Here is a 22,116-nt window from a genome sequence, read left to right as displayed (position 1 = left end):
CACTTAAAAGGTCCAATGAACTTACCAATGCAGCTAAAAAAGTTTATCATAAAGTTAATGAGGAAAAATAAAGACACAGGAATATCTAGGAAAATACCCAAAAGAAAACCTTTAAAGGAAACTGGCTCTCTTCATTAAGGTATACAATGAAACATCTATATTCAACAGTGTGGTACTGGGGCCTGGATAGGCAGACAATGGGCTGAATAGAAATTTCACAAATAGATACAATTACATACACAAATTCACTATAAAATAAAACTGGTATTTCAAATCGCAGAGAAAAAAGGTTTTAATAGAGGCCTTTGAATCAATGCTATAATTATTTGGAAAAAAGATAAAATTAGATCTATTCCTCCAACCATATCCTCATAACTTTCTTCTGTTTGAAATAATCTCTAAATAAAAAACAATTCAATACGAATGAATAGTCCCCAAGGCAAATACTGGACTGGAGGAGGTGTGACCCAAGAGCATGAGCTCCCTGGGGTTCCTCACCAGTCCCCTACGTACTGCAAATCTCCCTGCCTTTGCTCAGGCCCCTTCCTCAGTCTGGGACACCCTCTCTCTTGGCCACCTCTAGAAAAGTTGCTCAAGACTAACCTTCATAGGGTAGTTCTATTTTTTTCTTAATTTTATTTTTTTTAATTTACATCAAAATTAGTTAGCCTATAGTGCAACAAGGATTTCAGGAGTAGATTCCTTAGTGCCCCTTCCCCATTTAGCCCATCCCCCCTCCCACAACCCCTCCAGTAATCATCAGTTTGTTTCCCATACTTATGAGTCTCTTCTGTTTTGTCCCCCTCCCTGTTTTTATATTATTTTTATTTTATTATTTTTATTTTATTTTATTATATTATTTTTATTTTATTATTATTATTTTATTTTATTATATTATTTTTATATTATTATTTCCCTGTCTCTTTATTTCATCTGTCTCTTAAAGTCCTCATATGAGTGAAGTCATATGATATTTGTCTTTCTCTGACTAATTTCGCTTAGCATAATACCCTCCAGTTCCATCCACGTAGTTGCAAAGGGAAAGATTTCATTCATTTTGGTTGCCGAGTAATACTCCATTATATATATATATGTATATATATAATATATATATATATATATACACACACACCACATTTTCTTTATCAATTCATCCATCGATGGACATTTGGGCTCTTTCCATCCTTTGGCTATTGTCGATAGCGCTGCTATAAACATGGGGGTGCATGTATCCCTTTGAAACAGCACGCCTGTATCCTGTGAATAAATGCCTAGTGGTGCAATTGCTGGGTCATAGGGTAGTTCTATTTTTAGTTTTTTTGAGGAACCTCCCTACTGTTTTCCAGAGAGGCTGCAAGGTAATTCTAGTTTCTGAAGGTTAGTCTTGAGCAATCCAGCAACTGCACTAATAGGTGTTTACCCAAAGGATACAAAAATTCAAGGGTACACATGCACCCCAATGTTTACGGCATTGTCTACAACAGCCATATTATGGAAATGGCCCAAGTGTCCATTGACTGATGAATGGATAAAGAAGTGGTGTATAAAGAAGAAATAAAATGTTGCCATTGCCATGGCGTAGATGGAGCTAGACAGAGTATTATGCTAAGTAAAATAAGTCAGTCGGAGAAAGACAAATACCATAGGATATCACTCATATGTGGAATTTAAGAAATAAAACCAATGGCCATGGGGTGCAGGGAAGAGAGGAAAAAATGAAAGACTCTTCACTAAAGGGAACAAACCAATAGTTACCAGAAGGGAGGTTGGGGGGCGGGGATGGGTTAAATAGGTGATTCGGATTTAGGAGGGCACTGGTGATGAACACTGGGTACTGTATGTGCCTGTTGAATCACTAAATTCTACACCTGAAACTATTTCACACTGTTAACCAACTGGAATTTAAGTAAAAACTTGGAAAGAAAAATAAATACTGACCTTCGATATTGTCTTCCTTTTCCAGGCATTTATGATTCATTCTGATTAGTCAGATTCATTCCTATTTTGTTCGTTCACCCGCGCTTAGGAAACAAGCAGCTGATAAATCTCGCCCACCCCTACCCTTTGCTTGAACTCGCTAGGGACGAGTCTCAACATTTTCTGCACCGCAGCCTTTGGAAATCAGGCGCAAGTCGGGCCACCTGTCCCCCCTAAGATCACCCAAGAAGCACACGGGGATTTGGGGGGAATCGGAAGTCGCGGCTCCTCTGCTGGGATGAGCGGGGAGAGAGCCCCGCGAGTGAAGGGCTCTGCCCTGCGCAGTTCCACCCTGCAGGGGCGAGGCGGTGACGACACGGGGTAGAGTTGCAGCGCGGCCCCGCCGGGGCCCGTCGTCTAAGCTTCCGGACTGTCTTCTTAGCCGCGAATTCGGAGTCCGGACTCGCCAGGCTCCCTGAGGTCCACACCAGGGGGACCGGCTCTGGGAGTCCCCGCCCGCGGCTGGCTCGGGCGGGTGGCGCCCTCGGACCGCAGGGGGTGTGGGGCGCAGACAGGTGCCAGGCAGCCGCGCGGGGGGAGCCCAGGCCCAGGCCGAGGTGCTTGCGTCCCGGCTCCGCCCCCGTCGCGACTCCTGGGGGAGCTGAGCCTGCTTCTCGCGTCGCGACTCTTCCAGTCCGGTCGTGGTCCATTCGCGTGGGAGCCGGAGCTGGTCTCCCGGGCGTCCCCGAGCCGCCTCCTGGATCCCCGGCGCCCAGGACAGCCGGGAGCTCCCGAGTGTCAACTCTGCGGTAAAGCACCCCAGACGGCAGCGCGTGGGGACGAAGTGGCCGAGTGGTTAAGGCGATGGACTGCTAATCCATTGTGCTCTGCACGCGTGGGTTCAAGTCCCACCTTCGTCGGTTGCGTGCTTTTGATTTACGATTATTTTTGAGTCTCCTTCTGGCGTTTCCAGCTTGGGGCCAGCTCCCTTCGAGTGCCCGTCTGAGGAGCGCCTGGTTGGCTCAGTGGCAGAGCAGGGGGCTGCAGGCCTTGGGGGCGTGGGTTCAAGCCCCACGTTGGTGTAGACATTACTTAAATAAATAGGCTTGAAAAGAAAGCAATCTGCCCGCTGTTCTTGGGCTTCCCCTGGAGAAGGTTGTCTTTACCCTTACGGTATAAATTCTGCCACTTACCCCTTTCTTCTTTAAGGGAGTATTCCTGCATTTGTGACCTTAATTCTTTAGAGCGGATATTATTCTTCATTTTCACCCTAATATATTCTCTTGATATTTAGCCATATTCCTTGAAGAGCTCTTGTTTTTAGCCCATTCATAATTAGGAGAACTGATTGGTCAAAGGCTTGAACCTTATGAATCTTTTTTGGCAATTGACCAATTTCCAAATGGACCAATTTGTTTCATTTTACAGTGTTACCGCTCATACTTGAGTAAGCCAGATTCTCAATACAATGGAAATCTAGTATTATTTTAGTATTTTATGTTTAGAGAACGATAGAATATAGGTTCTAGATAGACATTTGAGGTGTATCCATTTAGGAAAATGTTTCCTCCTCAAATTTCAACTCGTTTTTACAATTGCATTGCCTTCTGTTTAAAAACTATTATCTTCAAGGATTTTCCAAAATCTTTTTATGTTTAACTTTTTTTTTTGAGAGAGAGAGAGAGAGAACATGGGAGGGGGAGAGAGAGGGAGAGAACCCCTAACAGACTCTCTGCTGTCAGTGCAGAGCCTGACTCGGGGCTTGAACTCTCCAACCGTGAGATCACGCCCTCAGCCGAAATCAAGAGTCTGATGCTTAACCTACTGAGCCACCCAAGCCCCCTGAAGTAATAATTCTTCTTCTTCTTCTTCTTCTTCTTCTTCTTCTTCTTCTTCTTCTTCTTCTTCTTCTTCTTCTTCTTCCTCCTCCTCCTCCTCCTCCTCCTCCTCTTCCTCCTCCTCCTCCTCCTCCTTCTTCTCCTTCTCCTTCTTCTTCTTTTTTAAAAGACATTTGATTATAGCAATTTAAAAACACATCGATGATTGGAAATAATAATATAAAAATATTTGCAAGCTTATCTCAGATCTTCAAAAGTCCCCTCTATTGTCTAGCCTTGCCTGTAGCCTCCTCTCTGTCTGCTCCTTCCAATTTGTCTTATGGGCAACTATTCTATCATCAGGAAACAAACTCGCCAATATCTCCTCCACATTCCCTGGTAAGTTACCACCTAAAACTTCACTGGCCTGTCTGTGACTACATTGAGAGCCTTTGGTTCTTTACAGCAAAGAGAAGAAGAAAATGCATCAATGGGAAAGGAAATCTGACCTTAGGACTCTCTGATGAAACACTAGGCTTCAGAGAATCCAGTCGTCTGTGGAAAACCGATCCGAAGAAAAGTCTTTCCTCTCAAGTTAAGGTCCTCCACTGCACGGTAGCACCGTGAGTGACATAGCATCCGGGTGTGCTGTGACCGTGTCGCCATGGGTTTTTCCACCCAGAGGTGGCGGTGCCTGCCGACTACAACCTTCCTTTCCAGTTTCCCCTTGGTTTTCGTCCTTCGTCCCTCAACCTCATACAAGTGATTCTTATCCTCTGCGTTCTCTTAGTGCTTGTCCCAGAGAGCAAGTGGAAGAGAACTTTATCTTACGCACTTGCCCGTCCTGTGGGACGTACCATTTGGCTCACCCACTCATTCTCTGGTGTGCATATTTCTGGAAGGCCGAGGGTTGGCTGGCTCTGGCTAGTTGGGCAAAGCGCTCCTGTCCGGCCAGTCTCAGAGGCTGGCCTGGGGCTTACGTCCACAAAACCAGCCACTGGAAGTGCTAGGGGGATCGCCGAGGGAGCGGGGAGTGGTGGCCAAGTCACCATGGACGGGATCCAAGGAAAGACAGGGAGGGAACGGACGAAAGAGGTTCTGGGGCTCAGGCCGAATGCGCCAGAGGAGACCGTGCATCACAGACGCCTCTCTGAGCGGGGACCCCGGCTCGTCTCTCACTGCCACCCCCGTGTCATCCGCCGTGGCCCACACGCTTGTCCTTGGAGAGCTGGTCAAGGCTCTAAGCTTCCTCTGTTCTACGCAGATATGAGAAGCATGGAAGTTTAGCAAGTGCTCCGCGCAGAAGCCTTTCAGCACTCACAATACTGTCAGGAACGTAAGCTCAAAAAAAAAAAAAAAAAATTGCAGTGTAACGTAATAACAGAAGTAAGTTATTGAAGCTGTGTGGACGTGGTGTAATGAAGCCCCAAAGAAGTAGGCATAGGCAACCGCCATTATTTAGTACGGGAATAAAATAACCACATGCATACGTAAACAATATTGAAACATGGTAAACAGAAGTCTTTAACATGGAGTGAGAGCCTGTTTATATCAATTCGAAGATTTTGCACTCTACACATATATGAGAAAGAAAAAATACCAGATATTTTTCAAAGTGGCTTCATCGGAAATCTTATTGCCAGACCTACGCATTGTACCCAAATACGTATATTTAATTCCAGTTTGAGAAATCAAGAACTAAGTTCTTCATTGGAGTTCGTGGAATGCCAGGGGCGCCTGGGGGGCTCGGTCGGTCGAGCGTCCGACTTCGGCTCAGGTCACGATCTCACGGCTCGTGGGTTCGAGCCCCGCGTCGGGCTCTGTGCTGACAGCTCGGAGCCTGGAGCCTGCTTCAGATTTTGTGTGTGTGTGTGTGTGTGTGTGTGTGTGTCTCCCTCTTTCTGCCTCTCCCCCCCTTCATGCTCTGTCCCTCTCTCCTTCAGAAATAAATAAACATTAAAAATTTTTTTTAAAATAAATTAATGGAAAGCCAGATTACTTTGTGCCCTTTGGTAATAAAGAGACGGATTGCGTCGTGAGGGCACCAGGACTCTAACAAATGATGTCTAGGAATAAAACCGCAAATTGTTTTCAAACTTAGTTTCTTTATTCCTGTACAAAGATACATTCCCACGAGTAGCAAATCAGAGAGCACAGAAACATATAAAATGAAACTCTTCATACTATGCCTCCACTTACCTGCTTTCTCTCAAAACAGGTAACCACTCTTCTAGGTTACTTTTCATTCTTGCAGAGATACTTCGTGTGTGTAACACCAAATTAAATACATTTTACTCCCATGTGAATGCTATTGCCCTGAAATTGCTTTTCTTTTATTGATTAAAATCTACCATAGATGTCAAACTCTATCAGCACATTTAGCACTTGCTCATTTTTCATGAATTTCATTTCAAAAATTCATTTTTCATGAATTTCATAAAATTCCATCCCTTTGGAAGGATGGATATTTATGGATGTATGAATGCTTTCAACTGACTAGAAACATAGAATCTTTGGTTGCATATTTAAGTTGTTTTTTTAAAAACAGCTCTGGGATGTCTATTTTTCTTAGTGTAATCCTCACGCAGACAATTATATTTACAGGATCAGATTCTAAAGAGAAATTATTGGGACAAAGGGTACATTACCTGGTAATTATGATTAAATTTGCCAAATTGCTTTCTTTGCTCATTTCTTACTCCTGGAGTGTTCGTGGTGAAAGAGCCATCTAACAAACATGAGAATTTTTTGGTAATGTTTATTTATCCATTTTGAGACAGAAAGAGAGCAGGGGAGGGAGAGAGAGAGAGAGAGAGAGAGAGAGAGAACCCGAAACAGGCTCCGTGCTGACAGCACAGAGCCCAACGTGGGGCTCGAACCCATGACCCGCTAGATCATGACCCGAGCCGAATAGTCAGACGCTTAACTTACTGAGCCACGCAGGTGCCCTACCAACATAAGACTTTAAGTGACTTCTTGAGGGTGACAAGATGGAAAATGAGAAAAAGATTCAGTCCCTGTTGTACGGGCTCCTGTGTCAGCTCAGGACCAAAGGTTCCGGTTTCTTGTATGAGAACAACTTCCCTTATGTCTTTAATATATTTGTTATATGTTCAAGTTCCCCACGTCCGTTGTATTTTTACGCTTGATCTTAGCCAAAAGGCCCAGAAGCGATGTTCCGTTTTATTTTTAAACACAGCACAGGAAGACTAATGGTTATTTCAAATGACCCTACTGAAGGCATCAGTGAAAAAACAGAGTTGTTCCAGCTTTATTTAGAGTGCCAACGTCCACCCAGACGTCCGTCTCTGTGAATCAGCACAAACGGGCTGAGAATTGCATACCCAAGAGTTAGAAATTCTTGAATATTTAATACGAAAGAAGCATTCTCTAAGGAGAAATTTAAGCCCAGGGAAAGAATACAATCTGTCCAATAAAATAAAAGAAAACAAAGCATCAGAAGGAGAACACTGTGAGCGGCTCTTCTCTCGGGGGGGAGGGGGTGGGTCTGGCGGAGGATCTTGGATTTCTGAAGGTAGAGGACGCGCCTGTGGTGCTTGTGGAGAAGAAGCACCAGATAGGCGCTGGCCCAGCCCATGAGACTCAGAAACAAGAAATCCCGCAGGGCCATGAGGATGGGAAACGTCCACTTCATGATCTGGCTTCTTGGGAGCACGTAAGAGCAGCTATTTCCGTGGCTAGCTTGTGACCTGTTTAGGCTGCTCGTGTTTCTGACGTAGTAGAGTAAGTTCATGCTGACCAAGGAGTTGAGGACCCAGAAGAAGAGGCAGAAGGGAAGGATGTGCCTTGCGGATGCTGGCTTGAAGCCGGCGGGCACGGGGGCTCTGGGGCTGATGGTGGTGGCCTGGACCACGGCGAGGAAGCTGCTGGTGGAGATCGAAAGGCCCCGGGCCACCCTCTCCAGAAACACAAACGCTTTACAGCCCGTGTCGCCCAGGACGTTTCTCACACCAAACATCGCTATTGTTTTCAGCGTTACCTTGGACAAAAGTATCACGGTATTTGTAAAAACCAAGTGGGTGCTAAGAAGGTGTACAGATTTCGTCGCAGTGCCCGAAAAGAAAGCGCACGTATACTTGACAAACACAGAGATGTTCCCCACGATGCCGGGTCCGGTGAGAAAGAGAAAAATGGTTGCCCGGATAGTGTTCAAAACCATGTTTTTGCTTCAAGGGCAGAGAAATTTGAATCCAGCAAGAGCCTTTCGAAGAAGGCTGTGGGCCCAGGTGGATCTGCGAAGAAAAATGCACATCAAAGGGCTCCTCCGGCGCACAGAGGACAGTCACGGTGTATGTGACAGAGCAGATTTCTGTCCAAAGAACTCTCTTCCTTTCCCCATGAGCGCTCTCGGCGGGTCATTCTATGTGGCTTCGGATGCGATCCTGAGAATCAGAATACAGAATCTGAAGTGGCAATCCGGATTTTGTTGTCTGGCTCCACACCGGCGAAGACAAACTACGTGCTCCAGAGTTTATGTGTCCCCGATACGTTCGATCCCAGCGTGTGCTGAACGGAACTAAAATTTCCCCCAACCGGACGTCCCCCTGTGCTTTCCAGTTCTTCGCGTGACATCACCATCAGCCACCCCCAGGAAATGTGGGTCTGGCTCACCGCCCCACGTCCCCACACGAGAGCCTGAAAACCTCCCGTTGCATCAGTGTCTTTTCTAGCTCCCACATTCAGCCTGTCTCATCTGAACCCCTGAGGTTCAGCAGGCATGACGAATCTCATTCTGACGAGGATAACAATTTCCTGGTGTGCCTCCCGATTCCAATCTTTATACCTCTGATACACAGCCCTGAATACTTCCAGAGTTGTCTTTGAAAGCCCAGACTGAGTCTGTGACTTCACTGCTTGCAAGTTTTCACCGGGTTTTCCTAGTTGCAACACCAAATCAGACGGCGTAGCCTTTGGAGATGGGACCCCAACTTTTAAAGCCGGATCAGCCAGAGACGTGCAGACACGGTCCGTGGGCTGGACAAGCTCTGATGGGACCTGATGCAGTCTGGGCAGGGCCCGGGGGTGGGGGGGTGGGGGGACCTTGGAATGCTGCCCGGCAGGGGGGCAGGGGTCTGCACAGGAGGTCTGAGTCCCGCTGAGGACACGAGGAGACCCCAGGGGAGGCCTGGGTCCCTTCAGGGCGTGTTACCGGCGCCCCGGAGGGGGCGGATAGGAGAAGCCAGCTAACGAGGAACTGGGTGCTGTCCTGAGACAGGGGCGGTTAGGAAGTAGGGACCCCCCGGGGGGGGCAGGGTAGCCAAGTGGGCTGGGGCCGCTTGGGTAGGAAAAGAGGAAGCACAGCCACGAAGGGTGATGGCGCCGGTCACACTCGCTCAAGAGCCCTGGGGGAATCCGTGTTTGCAGGGAATCGGGCGGTCAGCTGTCCCACGGCTGTCCTCCCGCCCTGGTTGACAAGGGAACTGAGGCGCCGGCTGTCAGTCCCAGCCCGCCGGCCCCCTTGGCGCCTGGGTGAAAATGCACGCTCTCGCCCCCAACCTCTCCCACCTCCCTTTTCGCCCAGAAGTGGCTAGAACACTGCTGACCGCTTCCCCAGACAACATAAACCAGGAGGTCTGGCTGAACCGCGGGGCTTGCACGGGCCCTGTGTGCTTGGAAAGGCGGCCCATAGGCCTTCACCCCGCTCCCTACGCTCCCAGTCCTTAAGGGCTCGGACGACCGTGGCCCGGAAGGCGTCTGGCAGCACGAGCTGCGTGAACTTAGGCTTGTGTCCGGGTTTGGCACCAGGAGGCCTCACGACCCGGGGACCTTGGTCGTGGCCTTTGGGCCCCCGCGTCCTCCCCCCCACGGACACGTGGGGAGACCGAGGCCTGCGCCACGTTGTCGGAGAAAGCGTGACAGGATCCCAACCGCCTCGCACCTCGTGAAATGAACGGCCCGCCTGATGGCAGGAACAGCACCTGAGCCAACCTTCTGGAGTCAGAACAGATTCACTGTTTAGTCAAAGCCCTGGAATCTGTTACAGTGACTGCACTCAGCACAGCTCAGCGCCCCGCCGTGTCCTCATCAAATAGGTTCCCGTTTGGTTTTGCTTCTCTCGACCCAGAGTCTCCCAAGTTTGCAGCCTTCTTTTCATCTTCCCCAAATTTCAAACTCTGAGTCAGAGTTGGGACCGGTGTCTGTGTCACCCAGTCAGCCGCTCCTCTTCGTTTCCGACCGAACCCTGGCAGAGGAGGGAGGGACGGTGTCCTCCCAGATTCGTTTTGGGAAATGTCGAAGGAAACGATTTTCCCAGACACCTTTTCCCTTCAGACGGGTGCGTAGAGCCCCTTCCGGACCTAACACCTACCCGCTGAGCCAAGGAGGCGCATCCCTGTCGGCTCGTGTTCTCAACTAACAGATGAGATCAGCGCTTTCGGCTACAGACCCCCAGGGTCCAATTGCAGGGGATTGCCCCGGGCCCCCACCTCCCGACCCGGCAACCCTGCAATGAAGAAGTGGGATTTCGGCAACAGCCACTGCAACGGCCACCCTGGTGGCTGTTAAGAGGTGCCCCCCGCAAGCCCAGGGGCGAAGCTGACATACACCTGCAGTAGAACGTATGATAGACGGGGAGGCCGCAGGGTGCAGGTGGGAACACAAGCTCGCAGTGAAACGCATGCACTTGGGGATTAGCAGCACGCTGGCTGAGACAAGGCCAGCTCAGCCGCCGAACACAGATGCACCAGACGCGGGTACAGATGTTGTAAACGCTGATGGGGCCGACAGAGTCGTAACACGGGTGAGCGTGGAGGCCGAAGAAAGAGTTGTTCCTGGAAACCCGAACTACCCTCACACCTGCTTGCTTTCTGGCTAAAAGAGAGCGGGAGCCCGATGTGGGGGCCCACCGCGGAGTGTCTTGTGGTACCAGAGCCCGAACCCAAACGCGTCTGGAGGCACTTTTGCGGAAAGCGGCCCCACCCGCTTTCTGGCCCTGGCACGTACCTGGGAAAGGTCCGACGGGTCAGGGCGGTCAGGCTCCCGGAGCCCTCTCGGGAGCTCCCTCACTTGGTCGCAGAGAGAAGCGACGTCCCTGCCTCCGAGGCGGACTCTGTAGGGCGCAGGGCGAACTGGAGGAACCGGTCAGCTGTGCTCACCCGGCACCTGCTGTGCGGTCAAGTTCTAGGTCGGTCCTTCTGGCAGGTGAACCCGCGAAGCCATATTTGTACCCTCTGGGTTTGAGGAGCTCTTGGCAAACATACACCCTGACAGAGACCTCAATTTCCAAAGTTGTCAGCCCGCTCGGGCGGAGAAAACCCTCGGCGGAATCTCGGTCCCTGAAGTATAGCTGTGCGTCTCCCTCCACAATTACAAGTGTGTGGCTCAGAAATGTTCTCAGTCTTAATGAGGCTTAATTGTATTAACAGGAAGGTTGTGCCGCGGGAATATGAACAACAGCCAGGCTTCTGTATCCAGCCTTTCCCATTTTTCTGGCCCCCTCCTCGCCTCCCCTAAGTTCCAAGGCTGTGAATCAGAATGGGGACCGGCTCCTGGACACATAGAAGTCTCTTTCCTTTCTTTCTCGCGGTGTCCTTTATGCACAGGCATCTAACAAAGGGTGGCTGGGATGGAGATTCTGTTTTCTGCGCGCGTCACAAGCATGATCCGGAGAGGACAGGAGTCACCACGCTCCTCCTATGCACACTGTGTTTTAGTGGGGAGGTGAGTTTCCTTCCACCTCTCTGAGATCCAAGCTGAGACTCTGTCGTGAAAGACGTCCAGACAAACAAGAGGGAACGAGACGAACAAGAGGAAACAAGCAGGCATTTATTAGCACATCTACCTCCTGTGCACTTGAAGATAACCAGAAAAAATTGAGTACCTCTCCGTGGGGGCGGAGAATTCTGGCTAAACACCACTGATTTAAGGGAGGGGGAAGGGAGATGACCGATCATTTTTCAGAAGTTAGAGAAGTTAGGAGCCCACAAATACAGATTCTTAGCGAGTTAAACAGAAAGTGATCGCACCAGACACATTGTAGGGCAATTCATAGCACAGAAGTGAAAAGATTTTTAAAGCAGCCAGAAAAAAGATTTCTGAGGAAAGGATGTGCAGATTGGCATAGATTTCTCAAAAGTCTGAAGTGAGAAGATATATTTTGACACTGTCGGGGGGAAAAAAATGCTGTCAACTGGCAGGGTTATACAAAGTAAATGTGTCTCTCACATATAAGGATAAAATAAATATAATGTGAGATGAAGTAAAATAGGGCGATACTGCCACTAAGAAAGATTTATTAAGGAATCTTCAAGCCCATACTTGAGGAATTATTAAAAAAAAAAAAAACCTAGGAGAGCTAAAGTGTAAGTAAAAAAAAAAAAAAAAGGAAAAGAAACCGTTAAATAGAAAAACATAAGCCAATATTGCCAGGATAAGATGATGGTGAATCAGATAAATAATGTCTCCTTTTTGACTGAAAAGATGGGAATTAAAGTACTGGATAGGAATAGTTTCGCAGAAAGAAGCAATTAGATTTCCAGTGTTTCAAAGTGTTGTAATGCTTAGAGAACCTTATGGAGTACCGTGACTTCAGGCTCTGTAAAGTCAACCATGCGGCATGACATTTCAGTAATAAGCACGCCAAAAAAACTGAACAAAATGTATACCACGTGGATGGGTGGAGGAAAAGACGAGTAGAATAACAGGGGAAATGAAAGAAGAAAAGACAGAGCAGAAGGAATGATAAACACAAATACGGGAAGAGTACAAATCAAAGAAATCCAAGTAGATCAGTACATATCATAACAACATGTTAATGCCCAACCATGGAATGGTCTCTCATACGGGAAGGATCTCTGGGCAGGTTTGGGTTTCGGCTAAAGGAGTCCGAGCAGGGGCTTGGGGAAGCAGGATCAGTTCCTGTTTCTGAGATGGGATTAGTAATTCGGAGAAGCCAGCAGTAAGTAAGAATTGGGTGCAGTCGTGAATCTAAGGTGGGTTAGCAATGGGGGATCCCCAGTAACAAACAGATATATCAGAAGTGCTTTGGGGTGGGGCGCCTGGGTGGCTCCCTCGGTTAGGCGGCTGACTTCCGCTCAGGCCGTGATCTCACTGTTCATGAGTTCGAGCCCCACGTGGGGCTCTGTGCTGACCGCTCAGAGCCTGGAGCCTGCTTCGGATGCCGCGTCTCCCTCTCTCTCTGCTCCTCCCCCGCTAAAGCTCTGCCTCTCTCTCTCTCTCTCTCTCTCTCTCTCTCTCTCTCTCTCTAAGATAAATAAACATTAAAAAAAATTTTTTAAACTGGTTTGGGGCATCATTGGTATGAAAGCAGCAGGGATTTCAAGAGGGGGCGTTTACAGTGTTGTTCAGCTGCTCTGTGACCTTGGAAGAAATGGTCCTGCCTGTACACTTTGCAGCCTGATTTGCCTACATGCGTCCTCAAAGCCTGATGAGCGCTCTTCTCTTGTTCAGCATGAGCTGACTTTGATTCTCTCAGTCTGGGAGAGATTTTACTCTTCGAAACATCAAACGTTTATATGTTTCACAAACATTAAAGAATTTAATTTGCTCTCATTGATTTATTCTTGAGAAAGCAACGAGTCAGTAAATCACTTTCCCAGGGTCTCAGAGCTGGCCGTTGGCGGAAGCCGACATCAAACTCAGGCAAAGTAATTCCAGAGGCCGTAGATCAAGACGTTATTCTTTGCTGCCTATGACTATTGCATTAGGGGAAATTAGATATCAAATACTGCTCTTTTCCCTCTTTAAGAGGCCTATCCAACACATAATGACAGATCAGGTTAAGAGTAAAATTGTGGAAGAAGATACCTTGACTAATGAAAATAGTAAGAATGTAAGAGAACCTATATTAATACGACACAAAACAATGAAGGCAGAGCGTTCCTGCTGACCATAGAGGTTTCCATATAGTGATAAAAGTTCCAAATCATAGAATAAAAGAATTCCCAACTGTATATAGTTATTAAAATAATCTTAAAATGTAGAAAACAGAAGTGATAGAACCACAGGGAGAAATTTACATATTCACCACTATAAAATTTCAACATACCTTTTTCACTTATTGATAGGTAAATAAGACCAGAAATTAGTAAACATTTAGAACAACATAATTAATAATTTAAAACATATTTAGACTCTTACATCCTAAGATTAAAGAGAATATGTATTATTAAGATGGTGTAGGGGCGCCTGGATGGCTCAGTCAGTTGGGCATCCGACTTTCGCTCAGGCCATGATCTCGAGGTCCGTGAGTTCAAGCCCCACGTTGGGCTCTGTGCTGACAGCTCAGAGCCTGGAGCCTGCTTTGGATTCTGTGTCTCCCTGTCTCTCTGCCCTTCCCCACTCACTCCCTGTCTCTCTCTCTCTCTCTCTCTCTCTCTCTCTCTCTCTCTCTCTCAAAACTAAATAAACATAAAAAAAGAAGGTGTGCAAAACATTACGGGGCCCTAAGGTCTCAAAAAATATTTTAACAGTATAGTTAAAACTATATTTTCTGAAAAATATAGTTAGGTTAGAAATAAATATCAAAAGGTAAGACATAATATTTCCCTGCTTATTTTCATTTATTACATATGCACGGATCCCAAAACAATACACATGGAGTTTCCCTTGTTTGAAACTCTATTAAAATTGTACCTTAACTTACCTAACTTTCTCCCTCTTGTCCGTCTTGTGGTTGTAGGCGCAATTCATTATACCCAGTGCTGTCAAATATTCAGTTGTACGAATGTATCACGACGTCTTTATTCATTCTCTTACCGACTTAGATTTATTTCTAGTTCTTGTTGGTTGTTATTCATTTGTGCTAAAAGCAACTCTACTAACTGCCTTGTGTCCTGCACAAAAGTGCCAGACGCACCCTACAGAAGTGGCTCTCAAAGTACCGAGTGCCTCAGCGTTCCCTGGACGGCCTGTCAAAACACAAATCATTGGGAAACACTCCCAAGTTTCGGACTCAGTAGGTCTGGGACGGGCCGTAGAATTTTCATCTCTAACCAGTTCCCAAGTGACCCTCAGATCTCTGAACCCCACGTCAGGACCACACTTCAAAAACTAGTATTCTAAGGTATACGTCGTAGAGTAGTAAGGTATCTGGTAACAGTGAGATATGGCAGTGGTCGTTTAACAGCTGAGTCATAGGCCATGAGTTATTCAAACTTCCTGGTTAATAATTCCAGGGGCGCCTGGGTGGCTCAGTCGGTTAAGCGTCTGACTTTGGCTCAGGCCATGATCTCATGGTCCGTGAGTTCGAGCCCTACGTCGGGCTCTGTGCTGACAGCTCAGAGCCTGGAGCCTGCTTCGGGTTCTGTGTCTCCCCGTCTCTCTGCCCCTCTCCCGCTCATGCTCTGTCCCTCTCTCTGTCAAAAATAAATAAACATTAAAAAAGGAACAATTCCGAACTATTTCCACAGATGTTCCAATCAACAAGCCACCAGTCCTAAATCCCCAGTGTCCCACTTGGTCTTCGGTCCCTTTAAATTTGAGAAAAATATTATTTTTTGTGTGGTTTTAATTTACATTGCCATAAAACTACTGAGCCTGAGTGTGTCCTCATCTTTATATATTCCATTCAGGTTTTTACTCTTCTGCAGAATGGCTCTTCCTCCCCGCCCCCCATTTTATTCTTTTGTCTTTTTCCTATTTATTTTAGCAAGGCTTCATATATATTCTGAATACTGATTCAGCATAGTTGGTTGTAGATATGGTTTACCAGTCTGTAGCTTGCTGTTTTCCTTACTTAGGGGGCTTTAAAAAAATTTTTTTTTAATATTTATTTTTTGAGAGACAGAGAGAAAGAGACAGAGCATGGGCAGGGGAGGGGCCGAGAGAGAGGGAGACACAGAATCGGAAGCAGGCTCCAGGCTCAAGCTGTCAGCACAGAGCCCCACGAGGGGCTCCAACTCACAAACTGCGAGATCACGACCTGAGCCGAAGTCGGACGCTCAACCGACTGAGCCACCCAGGCGCCCCACTTAGGGGGCTTTTGGACGAGCATGAATTATGAGAGATCTGGGTAGGAGTCCTACTAGCTGCCCTCTGGGGGTTATTTAAGCCCTCCGGCCTCAGCATCCAACTTATTTCTCCCATTTTCATGAAGGTCAAATAACTTATATAAAGTACTCTGATGTATAATTCATTGCCATGTGCCTCTCTTCACAGGAGCTGAGCGGAAATTGCAGCAATCTGGTGTTTTCTCCAAAGAGTGCCTCCTGTCTGCATCCTTGTGCCGACGGGAGCTCTGCGAACAGCAGACACGGTCTGTGAGAAGATACTCAGACACTCACGCGCACCCCACTTTGGAGGGAGCACAAAGGTTACACTAAGGGACCCTAAGGACTGAATAAAAGCCGTGCAAGTGAGATGAAAAGCGACATAAGCGAGCGAAGCGTGCGTCGTCAGCGGCGCCCGGCAGGACAGCAGGTGCTCCTGGGGTTGTCCTCCCCAAAGGGATGGAAAACCCCCAGTGTCCTCTGCGCCCTCACCTCTCCCCTCCTTCCACTAACCCCCACCTCACCCAGCTGACAGGAACCCAGCTCACCCCGGGGCCCAGCCAGCACCTGTCAGTCCCGGGCCTTCCTTCACAGCCAGGTCCTGCGGAGGACTATGTAAGCCCGTCTGTGCCACGAGGCGGGGGTGAATGTCACATCAGCTTCCCTCCCCTGCTTGAATGGACCAGCCAGAAAGGAGCCATCTCTGTAAGTGGCACTAGGGACCTGGAACAACTCTGGGTGGGGGGTACGCTCATCCCACTCAGACCCGGGTCTGGACCATGACCGCAGGACCTGACCTTCTGGGCCATCAACCATTTGCAGGCAAACTTGCAAAAGAAATGAACACACTCAGAAGGGAGCACCTCAGTGAGCTGTATGGACTGACTCAGAGCCCACGACCAGCCCCCAGATCAGGAAGCCAGCACCCCAGGAGTCCCCCTCCTGCTCCCTTCTGGACCCCGTCTATCACGAGTTGGGGGGGGCAGTGGGGATTCTGACCCTGCCCCTCAGTGATCTTCTGTTATCAGTGTGGGTGCAGTTTAAACTATTCACGAAGTGAGCACTTGTGATTCTCAGGTGTCTGTTCCTGAGCTGTGGCGGCCAGTGGGGCGGGGGTGGGGGTGGCAGGAGGCCCTAATGAGGTCCGGGGACCCCGAGCCCCCCCACCAGGGCCCCAGCTGCACCAGCGCTCAGCCTGCAGTGCGTTTACTCTAATTGCATGAGGACGGTTCCCGGCTCCGCAAATTACAGAGCATCAGGGAGAGGGGAGAAGTGGGCCCCGGGGACCCACCTGGTGCACAAGGAGCCTTTGACACTGACATCGTGACCTCAGCGCCTGAGCCAGGGGCACGGGGACTCGGGGAGGTATAACAGGGCCCGGCTGGCGCTGCGGCCAGAACACCCTCTCCCCGAGTAGGGCCGCGTGCAGCTGACGAGGTGGGTACCCCTGGCGGCCACGGGTGGGCGCCGGCCTTGGCTTTGGACACAGGCCTTTGGGGGGCAGGGCGGGGCCGGGCAGGCGCGAGAGGAGAGGAGAGTCGGAGCCGCTCTGCTGGGTCGGTTATGCGGTTATGCGGCAGGAGCGGCCGGGACCCAGGGGGAGGACAGCTGGCCGCCTCCCAGCCCATCGGGAGACGCGGCTTCTCTGTGCTGCACAGGAGGTGAGCCCGGGGGTCCACGCTGTGCCCGAAGCTGCCCCTTCCTCACGGGGGGGGGGGGGGGGGCACGTCAGATGGACGCCCAGGGCGGCTCACCCGGGTGTGCGCGCACGCACTGACTCTCTGGAGTTTTCTCTCAGCTCGTGTGCACGTCCCCTCCCGGCAGAGGGGCTCTGTGCCCGTTAGTTCTGCCTTTTCGGCACTGGGCACGCTTGCCTGCTCTACTAAGATTTAGAATTCCAAGGGTTGTCACATGTATTCTGCATTTTTCTTTTAAACAGCACAGTAGCTTCAAAACCTAACACAGTAGACTCTTAGAATTGCTGAGACACTGACACAAAGGGTGGAGGGAAAGCGCGCATGACACTAATGGTTGTCTTTTAGGGAATTGCTCTTTAGTAGTTTCCAGGCAGTGACGCTCACTCAGTCCTCCCAACAGACCAGTCCGATACAAAGCATCGGTCCCATTTTACAGATGGGGGTCGTGGGGCCCTAGGGAGGTCACGTAACATGTAGAGGGAGAGCGGAGGAACCAGGGTTTGAAGGTCGGAGCGGCGGACCGCAAAGCTAGCGGGTGTGAGTCCGGGCACGAGTGTGCGTCCCGGATCAACGAGGCCGGGTAAGCCGCCGGGGGATTCAGGCCCCAGTCTCTGGGAGACTGGGCAGGTCCATCAGGTGGGAGGTAGAAATGGACAGGCCGGCCTGGGAAGGAGAGATCAGGGGAGCAGAGTGGGGATGGTCACAAAGAGTGAGGGAAAGGGGAGCAGTGCCTGGAAGCAAAACCCAGCCACTAACGTGAACCGAGATGCGCCTTACGAACGTGTTCCAGGTCCTGACCAAACGCTTCAACATATCCACGGTTTCATCCTATTTATTTGCTACAGTGTTATTTTTGTTATAGCCGTGAGTCGCCAATTACTGAACCATTTAGCAAGTACTATATAAGAGAGAGAAAACCCGGGCTCCCCAAATCATAGAGCTAGACACAGCCAGATTGGGGTGCACACCCAGGGTTTAAATGCAGTCTCCAGGATGCTTCTTTTATCATTTCCCACCGCTGAGCCGGGCACAGTCCTTGGGTCTCAGGCTTATAAAGGAAATAAATCTTGAAAACACTGATACCTTAACATTGTAAATCTTATGGTTGGAATAATGAAGGCAACTCTAGTTTTGTTTCCTATTGTTCTTTATTCTTTGATCTCAACTCGGGCAGATGCCTCTTTTTCCTTTCAATATTAAGCAATCCAATGATGGTAGGACCGTTGTGGTCTATGTGAGGTATTTTTCTATCCCCGAATGGTATTGCTAAAATTGATTTGTAAAAGAGCTCTATTTAGTTGATTTAAAGTCAGGTGCTCATAAAAATTGGGCATTCTAAAACTCAGAAAGGTAGAAACTAACCCAAATGCTATGCAAGTTCATGTGATCTAATAAAATACTTGATATAAAAGCTAGTTTAGGGGCACCTGGGTGGCCTAGTCCGTTAAGCGTCCGACTCTGGATTTCGGCTCAGGCCACGATCTCACGGTCTCAAGATCGAGCTCCGAGTCAGGCTCCATGCAATGTGGAGCCTGCTCCGGATTCTCTCTTTCCCTCTGCCCCACTCTCCTGCTTGTTCTCTCTCTCTACCTCAAGAAATGAAAATAAAAAATAAACTACCATTTAAAAAAGCTAGTTTAAGGCTGATGGTTTCTTTAAAACAGACGTGTCTTTAGAATTGTTGACATTAAATGTAAAAATTTTATTCTGAGTTTACTAGCCAAGTAAGCTCATGTCTCCCAGGAGACCTGTGAACAACAAACAGAATGCGATAGCTTAAGATAATGGCTGATTTTGCCTAATGTTTAGTGAGGTTTTTGCACGTAATCTACACATAACTTTTAAAAGCAAGTAAATGGAAGATAAATTTTTATAAACAAGCCATCCAGTAACATTTATGTCCACTTGATTTTTCTAAGTCTTTTTGGTAACCTAAAACTTTAAAATTTTGCTGGATTAGGTTAAATGGTAAATTAAGTGAAATCCATTAGAAAGCTAGATCGTTTCCAAACAAGACAAAATATTCCAACAGTAACTACTAAATACAGTTTTATCTACTTTGGGCTTCTTTTACAGAGAAACGAAAAGATATTTAGATATGTTGACTTAAATTTTTTTAATATTTAATTTAATTTAAAAAAGATATTCTTCTAGAAATTTTGAAATGTATTCATAATTTAACAAATCTAAAGAATGCTGGTACAAGGGCATTAATCCTGTCCATTGTTACGACCTCATCTAAACCTAATCAACTCCCAAGTCCCCCCACCCTTCCTGATAACACATCACATCACATCACATCACATTCTTATGTTGAATTGTGGGGGGCACAAACATTCAGTCCATAGCAGCTGGTTTCTGATGAATAGACAGGAGTGAGAGATAAGAAGGGTGGTAGCAGGTGAGGCACAGGGACTCTGTGCATATTCCTGTGGGTCAGATAAGTGCCAAGATTCAGTTTGTTTGCAGGAGTTAAATGTACGCTAGCACTTTCCTACAAGATGGATCCGAAAGCAAGGATGTCAAGCAGGTAGCTTTGCACAGATCGAGAGAAGGCAATTGAGCTTGGACTAAATGTAAAGCCATCAAGGGACTGTAAGATAGAGATTCAAAGAAACAGACTTCTGATTTGAAATCTCAACTGGCACAAAATGAATAGGGAAAATCCTATTTTTAGGGAAGAGTCAGGAGCTAGGAAAATATACTAACCACAGTATGAGATATCAGGGTAGCACTTCTGATGGAGAAAATGGTCAGGTTAGACAAATGTTACGTTACACAAAAATAAATTCAAAATGGATAAAAGACCTAAATGTGATACAGGAAACCATCAAAATCCTGCAGGAGAAAACAGGCAGCAATGTCTTTGGCCCGGCCAAGCAACTTCTTACTGGACGTGTCGCTGGAGGCAAGGGAAATAAAAGCAAAAATGAACAATTAGGACTTCGTCAAGATAAAAAGCTTCTGCACAAGGAAGGAAGCAATCAACAAAAACTAAAAGGCAACCAACGGAATGGGAGAAGATATTTGCAAACGACATATCAGATAAAGCGTTAGTATCCAAAATCTGTAAAGAACTTACCCAGCTCAACACCTAAAAACCAAATAATCCAGTGAAGAAGTGTACAAAAACATGAATAGACACTTTTCCAAAAAAGACATCCAGAGGGCCAGCAGACACATGAAAAGATGCTCAACATCACTCATCATCAGGGAAATACAAATCAAAACCACAATGAGATATTACCTCAAGCCAGTCAGAATCACTAAAATTAACAACTGAGGAAACAACAGATGTTGGCAAGGATGTGGAGAAACGGGAGAACACTCTTGCACTTTGGTGGGAATGCAAGCTGATGCAGCCACTCTGGAAAACAGTATGGAGGTTCCCCAAAAAGTTAAAAATAAAATTACCCTACAACTCAGTAATTGCACTATTAGGTATTTATCCAAAGGATACACAAACGCTGGTTCAAAGGGGCACATGCACCCCAATGTTTACAACAGCACTATCAACAATAGCTAAATTATGGAAAGAGCCCAAATGTCCATCTATTGATGAATGGATAAAGATGTGGTGTGTATATATACACATACATACACACACACACACACACACACACACACACACACACACAATGGAACACTCCTCAGCAATGAAAAGGATTTAAATCTTGCTTTTTGCAACAACGTGGATGTACCTGGAGGGTATTATGCTAAGCAAAATAAGTCAGTCAGAGAAAGACAGATTCCATGTGATTTCACTCATATGTGGAATTTGAGAAACTCAACAGATGAACATAGGGGAAGGGAAGGAAAAATAAGATTAAAACAGAGGGGGAGGCAAACCATAAGAGACTCTTAAATACAGAGAACAAACTGAGGGTTGCTGGAGCAGGGTGAGTGGGGGGATGGGCTAACTGGGGGATGGGCATTGAGGAGGGCCCTTGTTGGGATGAGCCCTGGGTGTCATATGTAAGAGATGAATCACCGGGTTCTATTCCTGAAGCCAAGACTACACTTAGGTTAACTAATTGGAATTTAAATTTAAAAAATTAAAAAAAAAGAAAAAAGAAACATAATCAGTACGACATTAGCCGTAACTGGATTTCCTCAAAGCAGATTCTGAAAGTTTAATTCTGTTCACAGGGTTTATTGCGGGGGTGGGGGTGGGGGTTGGAGGAAGTGAAGATAAAGGAGGGGTGAACCGGTGAAAACAAGTTCCAGATGTGGTCTTAGTTATCAGAACGTATCAGCCACGTCCGGCCTACGAGACCACGGAATGAATCTGCCTAACGGAGCACCCCACATGTGGAGGTGGCCGAGCTCCTTCCCGCAGGCGGTAACCGGCCTAGGTTCTCTGAATAAGGCCCGGACAGGGGTGGGGGGAGTGTGTATCCTCCTGGTAGAGGTTGCTTTCTCTTGCCAGAGGCAATTCTCCAGACAAGGTCAACTGTTTCCAGCCAGGGCTCATAGCAGTAGAGTCACGAAGGCACAGGCTACCAGAGGGGGTGGGGAGGCCCCACAATGCGCCCTACAACGTGCAGCTGGCTGGATATCGGACGTGAGGGACGGTGAAAGGCAGCGTCACAAAGCAGGAATTGACCGCGGGTTGGGGAACACGTGACCTAGAGCGGGACGTCCGGGGGAACCCTGTCGCAGGCGCACGGACAGGTGGAGCGTTCAGAAGGTAAAGTTAGGGAAGCGGGTGGACCG

The 22,116-nt window shown here is 47.7% G+C and overlaps 1 protein-coding gene and 1 non-coding gene across 2 annotated transcripts in view; one reads left to right on the top strand and one right to left on the bottom strand.

Moving 5' to 3' along the window:
• Window positions 1–2,755: 2,755 nt before the first annotated feature.
• Window positions 2,756–2,837, top strand: TRNAS-GCU. The gene has a single exon. It is a non-coding gene; the product is annotated as a tRNA-Ser (tRNA).
• A 2,885-nt stretch (window positions 2,838–5,722) lies between these two features.
• LOC105260539 (putative vomeronasal receptor-like protein 4) overlaps window positions 5,723–22,116 on the bottom strand; it is a 43,118-nt gene continuing 26,724 nt past the window's right edge. Inside the window, 2 exon segments of the mRNA XM_045058490.1 lie at window positions 5,723–7,028; window positions 7,030–11,454. Of these exon segments, the coding sequence (XP_044914425.1) occupies window positions 6,978–7,028; window positions 7,030–7,914 (936 nt within the window). The 5' untranslated portion in view covers window positions 7,915–11,454 and the 3' untranslated portion in view covers window positions 5,723–6,977.

This window comes from Felis catus, chromosome B2, assembly GCF_018350175.1.
Source record: "Felis catus isolate Fca126 chromosome B2, F.catus_Fca126_mat1.0, whole genome shotgun sequence".
NCBI classification, from domain to species: domain Eukaryota; kingdom Metazoa; phylum Chordata; class Mammalia; order Carnivora; family Felidae; genus Felis; species Felis catus.
The sequence above is the reverse complement of the archived record's forward strand: the minus strand, read 5'-3'. Positions and strand labels throughout refer to the sequence as shown.